At 51.8% G+C, this 16,322-nt stretch overlaps 4 protein-coding genes across 4 annotated transcripts; 1 reads left to right on the top strand and 3 right to left on the bottom strand.

Annotated features, from left to right (window-relative positions):
• Window positions 1-2,179: 2,179 nt before the first annotated feature.
• On the top strand, window positions 2,180-4,136 carry UCRPA7_6450 (putative atp-dependent rna helicase dbp9 protein; the record flags this gene model as incomplete). Its single annotated transcript, XM_007918988.1, has 3 exons — window positions 2,180-2,473; window positions 2,538-3,013; window positions 3,071-4,136. 3 exons carry the CDS (start codon window positions 2,180-2,182, stop codon window positions 4,134-4,136), a joined length of 1,836 nt encoding a protein of 611 aa, XP_007917179.1.
• A 212-nt stretch (window positions 4,137-4,348) lies between these two features.
• On the bottom strand, window positions 4,349-6,739 carry UCRPA7_6449 (putative cas1 domain-containing protein; the record flags this gene model as incomplete). The annotated part of the gene is made up of 1 exon (XM_007918987.1): window positions 4,349-6,739. The coding sequence occupies one exon, from the start codon at window positions 6,737-6,739 to the stop codon at window positions 4,349-4,351; it is 2,391 nt and encodes a 796-aa protein (XP_007917178.1).
• A 2,498-nt stretch (window positions 6,740-9,237) lies between these two features.
• On the bottom strand, window positions 9,238-10,382 carry UCRPA7_6448 (hypothetical protein; the record flags this gene model as incomplete). Its single annotated transcript, XM_007918986.1, has 4 exons — window positions 9,238-9,427; window positions 9,515-9,730; window positions 9,790-10,045; window positions 10,103-10,382. 4 exons carry the CDS (start codon window positions 10,380-10,382, stop codon window positions 9,238-9,240), a joined length of 942 nt encoding a protein of 313 aa, XP_007917177.1.
• A 1,128-nt stretch (window positions 10,383-11,510) lies between these two features.
• UCRPA7_6447 (putative chromosome segregation protein) lies at window positions 11,511-15,294 on the bottom strand (the record flags this gene model as incomplete). The annotated part of the gene is made up of 4 exons (XM_007918985.1): window positions 11,511-11,806; window positions 11,865-12,306; window positions 12,362-15,194; window positions 15,257-15,294. 4 exons carry the CDS (start codon window positions 15,292-15,294, stop codon window positions 11,511-11,513), a joined length of 3,609 nt encoding a protein of 1,202 aa, XP_007917176.1.
• Window positions 15,295-16,322: the final 1,028 nt, after the last annotated feature.

Below are 16,322 nucleotides of genomic sequence, written 5' to 3'. Positions count from 1 at the left end.
GGTTGAGGTTGAAACCGAGCACGTGATCTCCCTTAGCTACAACAGTACCTAGGTAGTAATGCTCCACTCCATTGAGAGTGGCAGCCTCCACAGTCGACTCCAGGTCTTGAGCTGTCTATCTCACCGTCCCACACAGCTCTGAAGAGCCGCCAAGCATCTGCAACCAAAGAAATGTTTCCGCCAAGCTGACGACTCAGTCACCAGAAACGGCTGTACTATATGTAGAGCGCTGCTGAGGCGGTACTGAGATTGCCAAGGACATCGATCGACAAGGAAATGGTAGAAATACGGTAAAAGTATGTGAAGTTCAAACGTCCTGGCGCCTACCACGACGTTGCAGGACATTTTTGGTATCATGAATAGGACTTCAGCTGAAAGTACACTTCTGGTATAATGGGTAAGTAACGTCAGAGGGTCAGGTAGTCAACACCAAGCAAGCGGTCTATACTCCTCCCCCAGGGTAGTACACGTTTATTACCCTGGCGGAGGAGTACACAGTACTCAATGGGCGGCACTACCTAGGCATATTTGATGGAGTTATCCAAACTTTGACCAGTAACCTCAAGTAGGGTGAAGAGCCGGGCATTGTGGGCACTTCACCTGGGAATAATGCACTTTCGTCTGCGAGGCCCCCTGGCACAGGAAAGACCCCCAGTTGCGGGATATTAGACGCAGCGCAGATGAAGTCGCAAGGGAGCCCAGGTCGGAAGAAGCTTCCAGTCCTTAATGCGCAGTCAATCAAGCTCAACTACCTTGTCTCTTCGCCAAAAAGGCGCCCGAGATATGCGGCAAGTACGGCAACGCCAGCCCGGCTTTTCCCAGTGCCCTTGTTCTAACTTCTTGACGAGCCTCGCGGAAAGTGGCGACGGGGTTGACAGCCGAAGGGTGAACGCTCTGACCAGGAGAGTCTCAACTTATAGCCTGGGCACCCTTAGTGCAGCGGTAGAGCGAGATTGCGAAAAAGATTAGGATGGGTAGAACGTAACGGTGAAGCCGCCTTGCCTCTCTTGGGCAGGGTGGGCGAGAAGATAGAGATGTGATAGTTGAAACAGACGTTGGTGAAACGGGACAGGGGGTTCACCGGGAAGGGCTTTGAACCTCGACAATTCTATTTTTCTTCTCGAAGGCCAGAGGAAGCTAAGCTATGAACAGCTGAAGTCTTTATTTAACTGATCGTCTTCAACTATTGCCATCTCAATGGCGGGCGCAGGTCTTGGCTACGCAGCAAGTTGTTATGAATCGGTGGTAAATGGAACAGTCTGAGGCGGATATCGAGGCGGTTGCAAGTCACAGCCGTTTTCAGCCTCTATCAGTTTCACCTTGTTCGCTTCAGTTGGCTAGGGGACGCCGAAGGTGGGTCTTGTATCTCCAACCCCAAACGCTGCCCCTGGCAGGGGGCTTGTGCGTGCGTCTTAATCGAGGGAAGCTAGCGCTGTGCCGCACAATAAGCCGGCAGTTGCCCTGCGTTGACGTCGTCTGCTTGGGAAAGGCTTCGTGATTTTGGGCAACCTGCATCTGTGCCGCGTCCAAGTCTTGAAGGCTAAGTGGCTCATGGTAGTTGATACTAAAGAAGCCTTGAAGTCGGCAGAAACTCAGCTCAAGAAAGGGAGCTTCCGTACTGGAAGGTCCACGGAGTATTTTTTATGGCATAGTAAGAGAGAAAAGACAAATGATATCGTCGCTGCCATTTCACGGTCTAAAATTATTCTATCACTTTACATGGAACGTGAAAAGATGGATCTGAAAAGAGTCTCCAAAAGCACTTCACTTGCACCATCACAGTGGTGTGCTGTTAGAATACTCTGAACCCATGAGGTAAGTGGTAACTAGTAGAGGACAATTATTCTGGTTGAGCTTTTTGTTTCAACAAGCATCAAATATCAAATGATACTCAACAGGATGTAAGACTTATCGCAGCATAAATGCAGATGTGCGAATGAGGGGGAATTGCTTTCACTACTTTCATCCCTAAGATCAATTCGTTCTGACACTTTCGCACCTGGATGGTCCGTGCCCCAAAACTACAACTCCTCCACTCCTCCACTCCCGATAAGCACGATAAGGAAACTTTTTTTGGCCTTCCACCCAAAACTTCCAACGCACTTGGCCGACACTGCCCATCAACTTGCAACTTTCTGGTACTGTTACCAATTTGCGACAACACAGGTGACATACCAAGATGAAGCGCAAACTCGACGAAAACGACGAGCCTGCCATCGTTCCTGAGGCCAATCAATCCCAGGAACCACCTGCCGATGCAGAGGCAGAAACGACCTTTGCAGACCTTGGCCTTGATGCTCGCCTCGTTCAGGCCATTGCAAAGCAGGCATTCCAGAAACCTACATTAGTCCAACGCAAGGCCATACCTTTGGCGATAGATGGGAAGGATGTGTTGGCCAAAGCCAAGACTGGATCCGGCAAGACGGCCGCTTATGTACTACCAGTGCTTCAATCCGTATTGAAGCGGAAACAGGTACACTTCTCCTCCGCAGACATGCACTGACCGTCGAGATCTCAATTTACTAACATGGAGACAGACCGACTCTACACCATCCACTACCGCGTTGATCCTCGTCCCGACTCGCGAGCTAGCCGACCAGGTATTCAAGGCCATTGAACTGTTCTCCGCCTTCTGCGCAAAAGACGTCCAGGCGGTCAAGCTGTCCGACAAACTCTCAGACGCCGTGCAGCGATCCCTCCTCTCGGCCTTCCCCGACATTGTCATCTCGACCCCCGCAAGGGCATGGCAAAACATCGACTCCGGCGCACTGGTCGTGGACAAGCTGACCCACCTAGTCCTGGACGAGGCCGACCTCGTGCTGTCGTATGGCTACGACGAAGACCTGCAAAACGTGGCGCGGATTCTCCCGAAAGGCGTGCAGAAGATCTTGATGAGCGCCACACTAACAGCCGAGGTCGACGACTTGAAGGGGCTCTTCTGCCGGGACCCAATGCTCCTCGACCTGGAGGAAAAGGATGCAGAAGGAGAGGGAGTCAGCCAATATGTGGTCAAGTATGCGTTATCCGACGACCTGCTAGCCTGAGGACGCCGATGCTAACCGATTGATAGGTGCGCAGAAGATGAGAAGTTTCTACTAGCCTACGTTATTTTCAAGCTTCAGTTGATCAAGGGCAAGTGCATCATATTTGTTTCGGACATTGACCGATGCTATCGACTCAAGCTCTTCTTTGAGCAGTTCGGCATCCGAAGCTGTATCCTTAATTCAGAATTGCCCGTCAACTCGAGGATACACGTCGTCGAGGAGTTTAACAGAAACGTGTACGACATCATTATCGCCTCGGATGAGCATGAGGTGCTTGGTGACGAGGACCAGGTATCGGAGGAGAAAGAAGGCGTGAGCGAGGCTGACGGTGCCGCCAAGAAGTCAGGGAAGAAGGATAAGGAGGATCGGCAGCAGAAGAAGCGGAGGAAAACATCCAAGAACAATGACTACGGTGTCTCACGAGGCATCGACTTCAAGAATGTGGCTTGTGTTGTCAATTTCGACCTTCCCACATCCTCCAAATCATACACTCACAGAATTGGCCGGACAGCGAGAGGAGGTCAGACAGGTATGGCGCTGTCATTTGTCGTTCCCAAGGAACACTATCGGAAACATATGCCCACCACGGTTGAAACGGCAGAAAATGACGAGAAGATCCTAGCCAGGATCATCAAACAACAAACCAAAAAGGGGAAGGAGGTCAAGCCGTACGACTTCGATATGAAGCAAGTTGACGCATTCCGTTACAGGATGAACGATGCTCTTCGAGCGGTTACCAAAGTAGCAATCAGAGAAGCACGGACTAGAGAGTTGAGGCAGGAGCTTTTGAAGAGCGAGAAGCTCAAGCGTCACTTTGAAGAGAACCCGGCAATGTTGCATCACCTCCGTCACGATGGCGAGCTCCGGACAGCTCGTAGTCAGGCGCATCTGAAACATGTGCCAGACTACCTGCTTCCTAAGGAAGGGAAGAAGGCTCTTACTGCGGACGAGATTGGATTCGTTCCTTTGAGGAAGCTGGACAAGAAGGACCGCAACAAGTCGAAGTACTTCAAGAAGGGGAAGGGGACCAAGGCGGGTGGAAGAAAATCAGATCCGCTCCGGACCTTCAAGGCAAGGCGGAAGACGAAGTAATTGAGATACTAAGATACCAATGCAAGCTTTCTATTTCAGACTGAGGAGCATATATGGATTCGCCACGGATTCGCAGGCCATAAGCAAAAGTGAAAAGCGCTCAATGATATCATAATCACATTAATTCAATGGTATATAATCTAAACAGGGTAATATGAACCCTCTTTCTGCCAATGCGTTTTTACAATATGAGATATGCCCATCCAGTTCGCTCATCGATATAATACATTCCACAGCCAGAACAGGAGGACTATGACGCCGACTCGGACTCGCGCATTCTGAAGCGTGAGGCGACCTCCAAGCAGACCGGTCCGACGAGCAAGACCAACACTGCCAGACTCGACATCGAGCCTGCGTCGGCGGCCCGTCAGATCAGGCTCTTCCTCGCCGACAATCCACGCGCAGATGATCTGAGTGGTATCATGCACGTGCGAGCTGACAAATAACAAGACAATCACTAAAAGGACCGTCTCCAACATCCATCCCGCAGATGAGATGAAACCCGCATTCCGCCTCCACAGGCCGGTTCTCAGAAGCCCAGTCCCGTCTCCAGATAAGAATATGTGCTTCTGAAGCAGGTAGACCTCCAGAGCTGCCTTGGACAATGTAGCAGGAATTGCCAAGTAGTGTTTTCTCAAGGAGCTGTGGCAATTCCTCAGGATAGCAAACGGGATGATCTGCAATAGTGAGGTGAAAGCATTGAAGCTTTCGAACCGGTCTCGCTGTTCAACGCGGCGGACAACTTCGGAGACTATCCCAATGGACAGGAGGGACAAGGCTATGATGATGAGTTGTAGAGGGGCGGTAAACTGATTAGGACTGAGAATTAGAGACATGGCTCTATCAACATTGCCAAGAAATCCTGTTGCTCGCTTCGTAGTGGGTTGTGTATTATTTCTGAGGGTGGAGAATCGATGTGATAATCCAGCGGCGAGAATACCAAAGTAGGGTATGAAACGGTGCGTAGAGAACTGTGTGCGAATCTCGCGAACGTCCCACTTCGTCGCCCAAAATGTGTTAAGTATGCGGCCAGTGACCTCCAGCGGCCCCTGGGCCTGCACTAGAACTGTGATGATGAGAGCTGAAGCCACTACCTTAACGAAAAGATGCGCCGGGCTATGATTGAATCGCTTGAAGGTTCGTAAAACGACATACGTAACGATAAACCAGAAGCTGATAAGGCGAGGGAAGCTGTACACGGGCCAGTTGACGTTCAATGCATATCCGAGGACCCAGCTAAGAAGGTTCACACGCAGAAGCACGATAGTGAAGCGTCTAAGTGAGAAGTCGTCGGTCTTCAGAAAATATGACGCATGGCCGAAAGTCGACAGGAAGATGTAAGCGGATGAAGCTAGCGTGAACAGCTTGTATGGCCACAGGCTGTTATCAGTGTACTGGAAGTTGAGTAGGAGAACGAACACCATCATCCATCCTTTCCACTCGTTCGACACATCGCGGGACATAAACCCAGGGTCATCGGAATCGAGAGCACGCCCCTTCTCAGACGTAGAAGGAAACAGTTGAGACGCGCTCTGGCGGTAGGACACCCCACTAATAACACCCAAAACAATGCATAATACGACGAGAGTAACCCTGTCGCGATACTTCTCTGCTTTCGAGAGAAGCTGTGTCTTGTCAGCAAGGAAACAGATGACTGCAATCCCTACTAACACCGTCAGTGCATTGAGAATGTCCCCTGATGGGAGATATCTCGCAATCGAGCGGTTGTTGGGCCGCTGCGCCCAGTGGAAGAATGGAATGATGAGTGCAGCAACGAGCAGCATGCCAATCTGCCCTCCAACTGCTGAAGTGTATGGGACACAGCATGTCCGCTCGCCTTCAAAGCCGTGCTTCACTAATCCGCTATTGCAGCGTGCATTCAGCGCCATATCGATTCTTCGGTCGGTCACGCCGCCAAAGACGTGGAAGCCATCTTCCCGAATGCCATTAGGGGCTTGATTGGTCATCTCATTGTACGCCCACAGAACATGAGTTCTCTCAGTGGCGGGAAGGTAATTGAGATAGTGGTTCATGCGGTCGATCCGAGATGGAGTTATCGTCTTCCTCCTCTCCGGGTACAGCTTGTCGTAAGCTGGGATCTGGACAGGGGCAAGGAGTATCTGGTTCCCTAGCTCCTCATATTTTCCGGTCAAGCTCGCCGTCGGAGCTAGGGGCTTCCTGAGGAATGGCCGCACGCTGTCTACTGCCTTCCTGAACAAGGCGAAATAGTCGTCCCCGCCATGGCGAGCAGCGAATAGTCCCGGTGCGCCAAGTATCACCAATGCCGCAGATTCATCCTGCTTACTCTCATTATCCCCTGTGGATGACTTGTGACGACGGAATGTCTTGAGCTCCTCGCGAAGGCCGGTCGAGTTAAGCCAAGGATCCCATATGAACTCTAGATGCACACCCTCAACGTCAAACTTCAAGTCTCGTTGTGGATTTTCGGATACGAAGGTTTCCAGGAGCTCCCTCTCGGCAGTGAAGTGATCTAAGCGAGTCACGGCGGACCAGAAGATCTCCCGGGTGGTGGAGTCGCCGATGAAGACGACGCGGCGGTTCCGGAGGCAGTCCTTGAACTGGTCACGCGTATACTCGTGCATCCTACAATCGCTGGGCTCCCATCTGGCGAATTGGCGCTGGCCATCCCCAAAGGCACCTTCCGGCGGCCAGCTGCCTCCATTGAAGAGCGACTTGCATCTGTACGGATCGGTGCGACCTACAACTGATTAGTCGATATGCTACGGTACTGCGATTGCCAGGGCGGCTCGTACCGGACGTCACGCTGTGGAGGAGAATGGCGATCAGCAACAGGCAGGCTGCTGCTCGTGTTGCTGTCTCGACGAGGCGGGTTACGGAGCCGGACCCTGATCCTAACCCTGACCCTGAGGCGGCTGGTCTGCGCGACAGCCACGCCGGAGAGGACATGACTCGGAGGGGGCTTGTGGGCGGGCAGGCAGGCAGGCAAGCACGCGGGCGGGAAGATCGGGTGGCTCAACCTGAGACTGAGGCAATTCGCAACATCTCAATCAGGCCCACAAAAGGAAAGACAGGCGACCAGGACGCGATGATAAGAACAACGACGACGCTGGAAGTGACCGCAAAGATGGAGAAGGAGTCACGACTTGATGGAAGAAGAGAAGGAGAAGAACGCCAGAATGGGAAATTGAACACGCGACATCATTTCCACCTCTCGTCCGGGCTGGAGGTGCATGGGTATAAGGTAGGTCAGTAGCTGGGCTGGGCTGGGCTGGGCAGGCTGATCAGGTAAATGTAGCGAGGTAAGGTAGGAGGGCCCCCGGCGGCGTGCGGTGAGATACTGCGTAAGTGATTGACTGCAGCGGACGGCCAGCAGGACCGACAGGCTCAGAATCCAATTGCTTGGCATCATCCATCGATCAGGTACATTACTCCGCGCATATTACCGTAGATAGAGGTAAGGTAGGTATGTGTAGTGTAGTGTGAGGGATCCTCAATATTAGCGAGCTTCCCCATGTAGGACGCCAAGACCAAGCCATGCCTCTTCTCATCAGCGACGGACCTAGGGACCCAACCCAAGCGCGGGTTGGTGTGCAATGGTTCGTTGCGGCAAGCTGCCTCGACGAAGAAGGATGCAATGGCCATACCTACAGTACCTTAGCTCCCCATCTCTAGCCAACTGGACCTACCTGGACGCGCAATGCTGCTGGATACGCTGTTTACCACTGAGCAGAGCAGTAAGGCACCAGGTATGCACGTTGTTCGATGGACGTTGGGGAGCCTCCAGAGACCGAGACCGAGAGAGACACATTCCCCAGAGGTCGGTAACGTTGAACCAGACTTGCCGGTCCATGCTTTCCGTTGCCAAGGATCTCTGTCTCACAGGCCGCGGGTGCCTCCAGGGTCCTCCCGCCAATCACACCCACCCTTTTGCCCCTGACAACGGCAGGACGGGGCTCGCAGTGTGCCGTTCTATCCAGGGCCCTCTCTATAGGTACCGTATAGCGTACCCTAGCAAAGGACATTATCCAGACCACCCTCTCTGGCTGGCGGCCGGCCGACGGTTGATACGGCGAGTCAGGTGAAGAGCCCCTATAACGTGCCCTATAACCTCACTGCGAGGCCCTGAATGCTGCTCCTAGCGTTCTCCAGGTACAGTACTTTCTCTCGACTCAGACCGTACTTGCCAAGTTGTCTATGAATAACGTTAATTTTTACCTTAAATGCCCCGTCCACTTCTTCAACGAAAATCGCTTCCCAATTCCTAGGTGTGAACATGGCGCTTGCTTGCTACAGATATATGGTGGGGCACTCCGGCAATTACCGCCAAAAAAAACAACCAAAAAAAACCGGCAGAACCTAACGCTTCTCTCTATCAGATCCCGCTAAATTTTTCTTTTCGTCTTCCCGCCTTTGAGCCGCTTGACATCATGCCTCATCAACATGCCTGCCGCGGGGTGTTGACCAGAAAGCCAACCGTCTCCGAGGCTTCCTGGACTTCGAACATCACGAGGCTGCTCAAAACACTGGCAAGGTACTTTTATGGTAAATTTATATTCTCAGCCTCTCTGAGACTTCACTCGATTCCTTGAAGAACTTGTAGGAGAAAGGTATGCCGCAACTCAAGCGTCTTGTGGTCAGGACTCTTCGCGGATATTGCTTAACGTCAATATTGTCTTCTGCCGGACTCGGCCAGTGGCGTTCTCTCCCGCTGGTCTTGAGTAGGATTCACCCTCAATGAGTGGTTGTATTAGACAAGAGTATGCTTCACAACGTTCTTTGAGTACGGGACCTCTTCTGCCTCTATGGAGAATTTCGTAATTAATCTGTTGTGACATCCCATCGCCTGCCGACGAGTATGCTGAATAGCTAACGTTATGGTGGTTTACTAAAGCCCACTTTGTTCTACCATGGCAGAGCGCATCCTGATGATCTCCATCATATCTTAATACTGTTCCCGCTGGGCTTCACACTGTCCCAAGTATTCATTCATTACCTTCCAGGCGTATACCACACCCCAGACACCCACATCATTCTAATCCCTTATCTCCATTTCTCTCTCTGTATCAGTCTAGCATTTCTGTTGCAAGTGTAGCGCGATAGCATCGATCGAGTGTTGCGTTTACTTGAGTAGTTTATGCGATAGGAGAGACTGTAGTGATCTCTTGTCCTCGTCGGTGCGGCGATGAGCTTGCTTGGTCTGGATGTGAAGAACATCCACCGTGTCCAACACCTTCCCCAGATCACAGAGCTCGTCCAACCCGAGGGCGTCATACAAGCGAACCTGACGCATGCCCTGGAAATGCAGGCGCCTAGAAAGAAAGGAGTCAGCAAGTTCCTACCGTCAACAGCCACTCCAATAAAACATAGTAATAGGCAAGCTTGCAGGACTTGCTTACATCACAGTCTCCCTCTTGTTCACCCAGTTGGTAGTGACCCTGGAGATGACAATATGCAAGTCCTTCAGCGAAGGGCAGTTACCGAGCTTCTTGAAAGCTTCGTGGGATATCGGACCGCACCAGTGGACCTTGATGCTTCGGACCTGTTCTGCAAGCATGGCGTTCTCTGCCAAGCGGCGGTTCATCTCACAAGAGCAGCTGAAGTAGAAAGTGTATCTGCACGACTTGTCACTGACCTGCCGTACAAGAGGCATTGCGGGAGAGTCTTTACTCACCTACTGTAGACTATGGGGAGCATCTCGTCCTTCACATTCTTGCAGGCCAGCGCAAGGTTGACGTTCACGCGAGAGCGATGCTCCGTGTGCCAAGACGGATTGTGGGAGTTGCACGCGCAATCTTGTACCTTGTTCAAGTGGATGAGAGTGCCGGAGTTGTGCCATCTGAATACATTGAGGTACCAACAGTAAATATCGTGTCGGATCAAGGTCGGAAGCTTCATGAAATCAAACCCCTTGACATCGACATCTTTATCTGCAAACAAAGCTGGTAAGCATCACGCTTCAAGGTTACCATCTTTGGGCTTCATACCTGCGGCAGCGAGGATTTCGGTACAATTCTTGATCAAGGCAAGGCAGTCCTTGATCTCGGCGGGTTCTTTCTCCATGATAGACGCCAGTTTGGCGATGGTTTCAGTGACGGCTTTTCGCATGTTTGGCGACATTCGCACGACACGACCCAGCTGCTGGTCGTCGATAGCTCCGGTGTGGTGGTCATCGAGCGATCTGAGAAGGGACTGCATGTTGCGCGAGATGCCATACCGCGCCGGTAGGTTCTTCATCTTCGCGACGTAAAAGGCTGTCGCAGACATCGTGGCACACTCGACTCGGTATCTTTCAAGTTGAGGAATAAGTACAAGATTTTGGTACGGCTCGTCGGAGAATATCGTAGGAGGTAAGTGGGCAGTCGTGGTCAGTCGTGGCTACTGACTTTGGCGGTTTGCGACGCTGAGGGGTGGAGAAGAGAAGGAGAAGGCAAGGAAAAGGAAAGTGGAAGGTAGTGGTTGGGGAAAGGGAAGGGACGATGGAAGAGAAGGCGGAAGGCGTTTACGACTTCTGAAAAAGGGCAGGTGCTATTTCCCCAGAGAAACTGCGCATAGTCGAGGTATCCTGAAGGCACCGGTTTTTCGTCGGTGAAATGGTCGATATGCCGCTTCTCGATACAATTGTTGAGTAGTTGTAAATCCCAAGGTCGTCGAGTTGCTCCAAGCCCCAAGCTCCAAGCTCCAGTAATCGGTTATGGAGTCAAAACCAGGACTCTCAGTGAATATGTTTTACCAGCTCTCCCGCAGCTAACAAAACGGGCTACTCAAGTCATCATAGACCGTATTTAACGTAATGACCTTGTGGTAGCAAGCTGGCATTGGTAACTAGCTGTCGTCTGATCAGCATCCCTAGCTCATCAGAGTGATTTGCTTAGAACGTCTATCTCTGAACAGCTGCGTCTGTGACATGACTACTATCCAAGGCGCGTGTATTGAAACCGCATTCGACTCTAATTCCAAAGTGAAGTGCTACTCACGTCAGTCAATCATTCACTGGGCTGCGTTAACGCTGCGTGGAGTGAAGAAAGACGCCGAGGACGGTGTCTTTCTTCGCCCTGCTACAAGACTCACTGGGCCACCTGGCGCCTGACCCGTAGACAGAGCTCAACTTAAGGCGCTCATTATGAAGGAGACAGGTGTCAGTTCAAGATATCACAGTCAAGCCACCTATGAAGACAGCTTCTTACTGGCAAAAGACAAGGACGATGGAAATCGCCGCCCTTTATTAGGTGAAACAGAAGGGATCCTGTCTACGATGACGTGAGGTAGTAAAAGCCGTAATGTCCTTCCACAATGTCATATACTCGTACAAACACCGAACTCCTGTCGGTATATAAAGCCCTTTGTACAAACCCAAGCCATCCCAAGCCCCTCCATCCTCCTTGCGGTCTCGCTTTATCTCGGAGCCTGCCCCTCGACAAACTCCAACGCATCATCTGCAGAATAACATCCGATACCGCTGGACTTGTTGCGGAACGTGACGCCGTAGCACTTGTCGGCCACCATGACGATCTCGGGTCGGAAGGTGGTGCAGATGAACTGGGTGCCCTTCTCTGTTGAGATGGACTGCATCAAGCTCGCCACAGCAGTACGATACTGGGCATCAAGATTGGCATCGACTTCGTCGAAGATGACCATGGGACTCGTCTCCTCCATCTGGATGGCGAAGATGAGGCACAGAGCGCACAGACCTGGACAAGGAGTTAGTTCAAGCACAAGAGAACAACTACACGGGGTGGTGGAACTTACTCTTCTGTCCACCGCTAAGTTGCTGGACCTTCTGCTGCTCGTCCATCACCTTGGAGTTGAAAGAGACGCTGATGCCTACGCCGACATAGTTGTCGACGCTATTCTTTGCGGCCTCCTCATCAGAGTCCTCGGGCTCCTGTCGATGGCGATCGGCCTTGCGTTGGATGACGAGCCGACCATGGCCAGCTGGGACAAGGCGCTCAAAAATCTCCGCGAAACTCTTCGAGACGCCCTTGAACGTCCGCTCGATGGCCACATCTCTCGTCTCGTCAAGATGAGCAATGAGTTCTTCGATGGAGGCTTGGGAAGCATCAAGCTCCTCTCTTCGCTGGAGCAGTTGCTCCTGCTGTGTGGTGAAGCTATTGTACTGCTCGAAGGCCTTCTTGTTGACATGCCTGTACTTCTTCAGTGCTTCGTTGACTTTCTTGAGTCTCGCAGTGATCTGATGATAACATTAGTCCATGTCTCTTATTGAAGCATCTCCGTTCAAAACTTACGTCTTTGGTCTTCATCTTCTGGTATTTACGGAACGCCTCTTCTGGGAGTACACCCAGGTCTCTGATGTTCTTGGCACATTCTTCGATCTGACCGACGAGAAGTGCTTTCCTCTGAAGGCTCCTCTCCATCTTCTTCTGCTGTCGCTCGATCTGTCGCGCGAATTCTTGCTGCTCCTGCTCTTTGGTGGCCTTGTTTGCATCCAACTGGGTGATCTGTGACCCGACTTGATCCATCTGCGTCTCGAGGAGCTCCAGTTTCTTCACGATAGCGGCAGCTGATTTCTGGATCTTCTTAAGCTCCTTCTGCGCGTCGCTGTAGCTTCCCGTCCCAGTTGTCGAGGACAAGTTCTCGAAAGCAAGGCTGCTAAGCTGATCCTCCTTGAGACGGAGATTTTGCTGCAAGTCAACCTCCAGCACTCTCCGGCGTGTCTCCACTTCTCTGCGAGCCTGACTGGCATCATTCCATTGTTTCTGGAGATCTTTGACTTGGTTGCTAAATTGCTCGAGCTGCCGTTCCTCTTGGTTCGTGAGAGCTTTCTTAAAGTCTGACATAAGTTCGGCTTCGTAAGTATCAATGCTCTCGCCAAAGTCATTGATGTTTTTGTCTACAGCATCGCGACGTCTCGTGGCCGCCTCGAGGTGATCACGGGAACGTTGTAGTTGATCAAGCTTGTTTCTTAGCTCGTTCCTGAAAGGCTCACGGCCTTCTGCATCTCGGCGCTTCACTTGGTTGAGTTTCTCAACCTCGCCCATGGCGCGAGTAACCTCTTGTCCCTTCACGTCAATCTGCTTTCTGATGCTCTCCAATTGAGCTTGCAACTTCTCATGCTCATCCCGCCACTTATTGACGGCTCGGACCGCTTCCAAACGCGATTTGCGAGGATCAACAAAACCACCCGTCATTGCACCTCTCTTGTTGGTTGTATCACCATCAGGGGTGATGGCATCCAGACCATGACTTCTGGCATACTGGCCAGCAGCCGTCAGGTTGGGACAGACAATGGTTTTGCCAAAGACTTGCTGGAAGGCAGCATCGTACTCTACATTGTATTTGATTCTGCTGATCAGCGGGACAACATCACTAGCGTGAGGCATGTTGACACGTCTGGGTCGCAATTGAGCAAGAGGCATGAAAGTGATACGGCCGCCCTGTGATTTGTATAGCTCTGCTGCAAGCATACTTGCAGTAGCTTCGTTGTCGACAATGTAGTGGAACAAGCTGGCGCCCGCAGTCTGTTCAGCAGCAACACGGTATGGTTCCTCAACATCCATCAATTCTGCCAAGGTACCGTATGCTCCCGGGATATTTCTCGCAGCCTTCAGTCTCCGTATTGTCGCCAAACCCCGGGCAGTGGCACCGTCCATAGTGTGAGAAAGCTCGCGTTCTGCGTGTTCCCGCTCTTGGCGAGCACTAGCGATAATCGAATCCAGCTTGTGATCCTCACGTCGAAGCATCTTTAATTCTTCCTGCAGGGCTTCCCGCTGATCCTCTGCCTGGGTGAGTTTCTCAGTCAGATCTGCGCTACCATTGACCCAGCCCTCCTGTGTTGCTCGCATCTCTGCAATGTCTTTCTCGAGCTTCGAGATAGAGTCAGTCACGGCCTTGACCTCTTCCGAGGCATCGACAAGGTTCGCCTTCTGGGTGCCAATGCTTTCGTTGAGATCTTTAATCTCTTTTCGAAGCCATGCATCGCGCTCGGCCTTGCTCTTGAACTGAGAGCTGCGAGTCTGTTTGGTGAATAAACGCGTTCGGCCAGCCTCAGCAGCATCTAGTTCTCGCTTGGCCTGGGCCTCGCGTTCCTTTCGCTTGTTGTATTCCGGAATGAGAGAGCTCAGCTCGGCCTCCTTTGCCTGAATCTCTTTCCTGACAGCTTCAAGCTCTGCGTCATTGGCTCGCTTGGCTTTATCCCTGGTAGATTGGCTGTCCGCAAGATCCTTGAGTTTGAGCTCAGCTTTTGCGCGAGCTTTGGCAGTATCGCGGCGATCCTCCTCGAGCTGCTGTCGGTCAATCTTGAGTAGGTCCATTTGTTGCTGTAGACGACTGAGTTCAGACGACATTTGGGAGATGGCTTTCTCGCCTGCTATGAACGCTCGCTGATTTTCGCTCGTGTTTTCAAGACCGCCTTGCCTGAGTTCTTCGATTTCTTCTAGGGACTCCTGGAAGGTGGCCTGCTCCTGCGCGTAGTAGGCATATTCCAAGCACCGTCGCTCTCGGTCTTTGTCTTGGAAGTCGCGCAGCTCTTCTTTCTCCTCTTCTAGCTCACTAAGCCGGTCCTTAATATATTCCAGGAGCTCGTCGATTTTCTCTCGTTTGTTGTTTGTCTCTTGCATGATCTTCAGCGATTCAGCTCGGCGATTCTCGTATGTATGAGTGCCGGCAACCTCCTTGAGCAGATTCAGACGGTCCTTTTCTTTCATGTTCGTCAGAGCCGTAACACGACCCTGTGGAACAATGTAGAATGGATTCTTGTTCGAGAAGCCTGCGGCCTCGAGAATCTGGATGAACTCGTTTCTAGGAACGACCTTCTTGTCCACAGAGTATTCATCTTTCTTTTGGCCGATCGTGCGGCGAATCGGAACCTCGTCCTTCTCGTATCCGATGAAGCGGCGCTCTCCAGTATTCGCGAAGATCACCTCCACATATGCAGTATTGACGGCTGAACCGGAACCTTCGTGCAGGAGGGCGGCGCGCTCCTCACGACTCAGACTGGTGTATGTGTCGCTGAGAACGAAGCGGATAGCTGCGAAGAAGTTGCTCTTGCCCGAGCCGTTTCGTCCGACAATGACATTGGTACCAGGAGAAAAGGGTTCCATAATAGTCTGGTCCTTGTAGCTAATGCTCTTTGTTAGCATCTCACATCGACACGAAGAGAGGGGACAATGAGGCGCGCTTACCTTTTAAAGCCCTGGATGATGATCTGTTTGATGTACATCTTGTCGGCGAGTGCTGCTGGGCTGCAGCTGCCTTGGGAGTCGCACAATCAAATTGATGTTTGTCGCAAAGGGGGTACTTCGGATCGTGAAGCCCAGGATGTGGGATGGACGAGTTTGCGCTGGAGTCGGGCCAATTTTGTCACGAGGAGGTGAGGAGGGGGTATGAGACGCGTCTCTCGCGACGATAGCACTGCTGGCGCAAAATGGAAGGAGCAGGGCACGGATCAGGCCAGGGCCCTGCACCGATTAGATAAGTCCTCGTGGGGTCGGAACATTTACTTTGCCGGATCCGGCCTTCTCATGCCCCCGGGTGACAGACAAGTAGCCCCGAAGAAGAGTGACAGCCATATGTCTCTACTTGCATTAATTTGTAATGGTATAATAAGACCCTCTATCGCGAGAATAAATGAATTTGCCTACATCTAAACAAAAAAGCAGCTCAGGCTTTTCTACATGTGTTGATCATCGACTTCTCTCTCAATACTTACAGAGCCTGCATTACCAGAAACTCTGGATGTCGAGGGTGTGGAGAGCATGAACTATTGCCGCTTGGTCTGGTCATGGCATCACTCGCGCAGGAATGGGCCTATTGTTTCTACGAATGAGGGACTTGGCCATGTTAAGTGCGAGGCCCTAGGCCGAGCTTAAACACTCAGCATGGCGGTTCCTTAGACATGTCTGACGGCTGATGCATACGTGTGCGTTTTGGAATGCAAGGCTCTGTAACAATCTACGTAGAGAGGGGGATTGTTTCGCTACTAGAAATGCACGGCGCGGAATAGCATTGATCATTTGCTGCACCGCTGTAGTCTGATTTGGGGTCGAGACGCAGGCATTTAGGGCACTGGCATTTGAAGGGTTCAAAAGGGACGCTGGTCGGGGTGCTTCAAAACCCCGGCGCATTTCCTCCAGCACCACGAAACACTGAGGCTGCAGGAGTATGTCACCAACACTGAGTATGGGTCAAGTCTGTCATGCCGGCCCACTGGGATGAGAACGGGCTTGGCGACGATCTGGAGCTTGGAAG

Source organism: Phaeoacremonium minimum (assembly GCF_000392275.1).
Source record: "Phaeoacremonium minimum UCRPA7 unplaced genomic scaffold PA7_03_scaffold_468, whole genome shotgun sequence".
Taxonomy (NCBI): Eukaryota; Fungi; Ascomycota; class Sordariomycetes; order Togniniales; family Togniniaceae; genus Phaeoacremonium; species Phaeoacremonium minimum.
The sequence above is the reverse complement of the archived record's forward strand: the minus strand, read 5'-3'. Positions and strand labels throughout refer to the sequence as shown.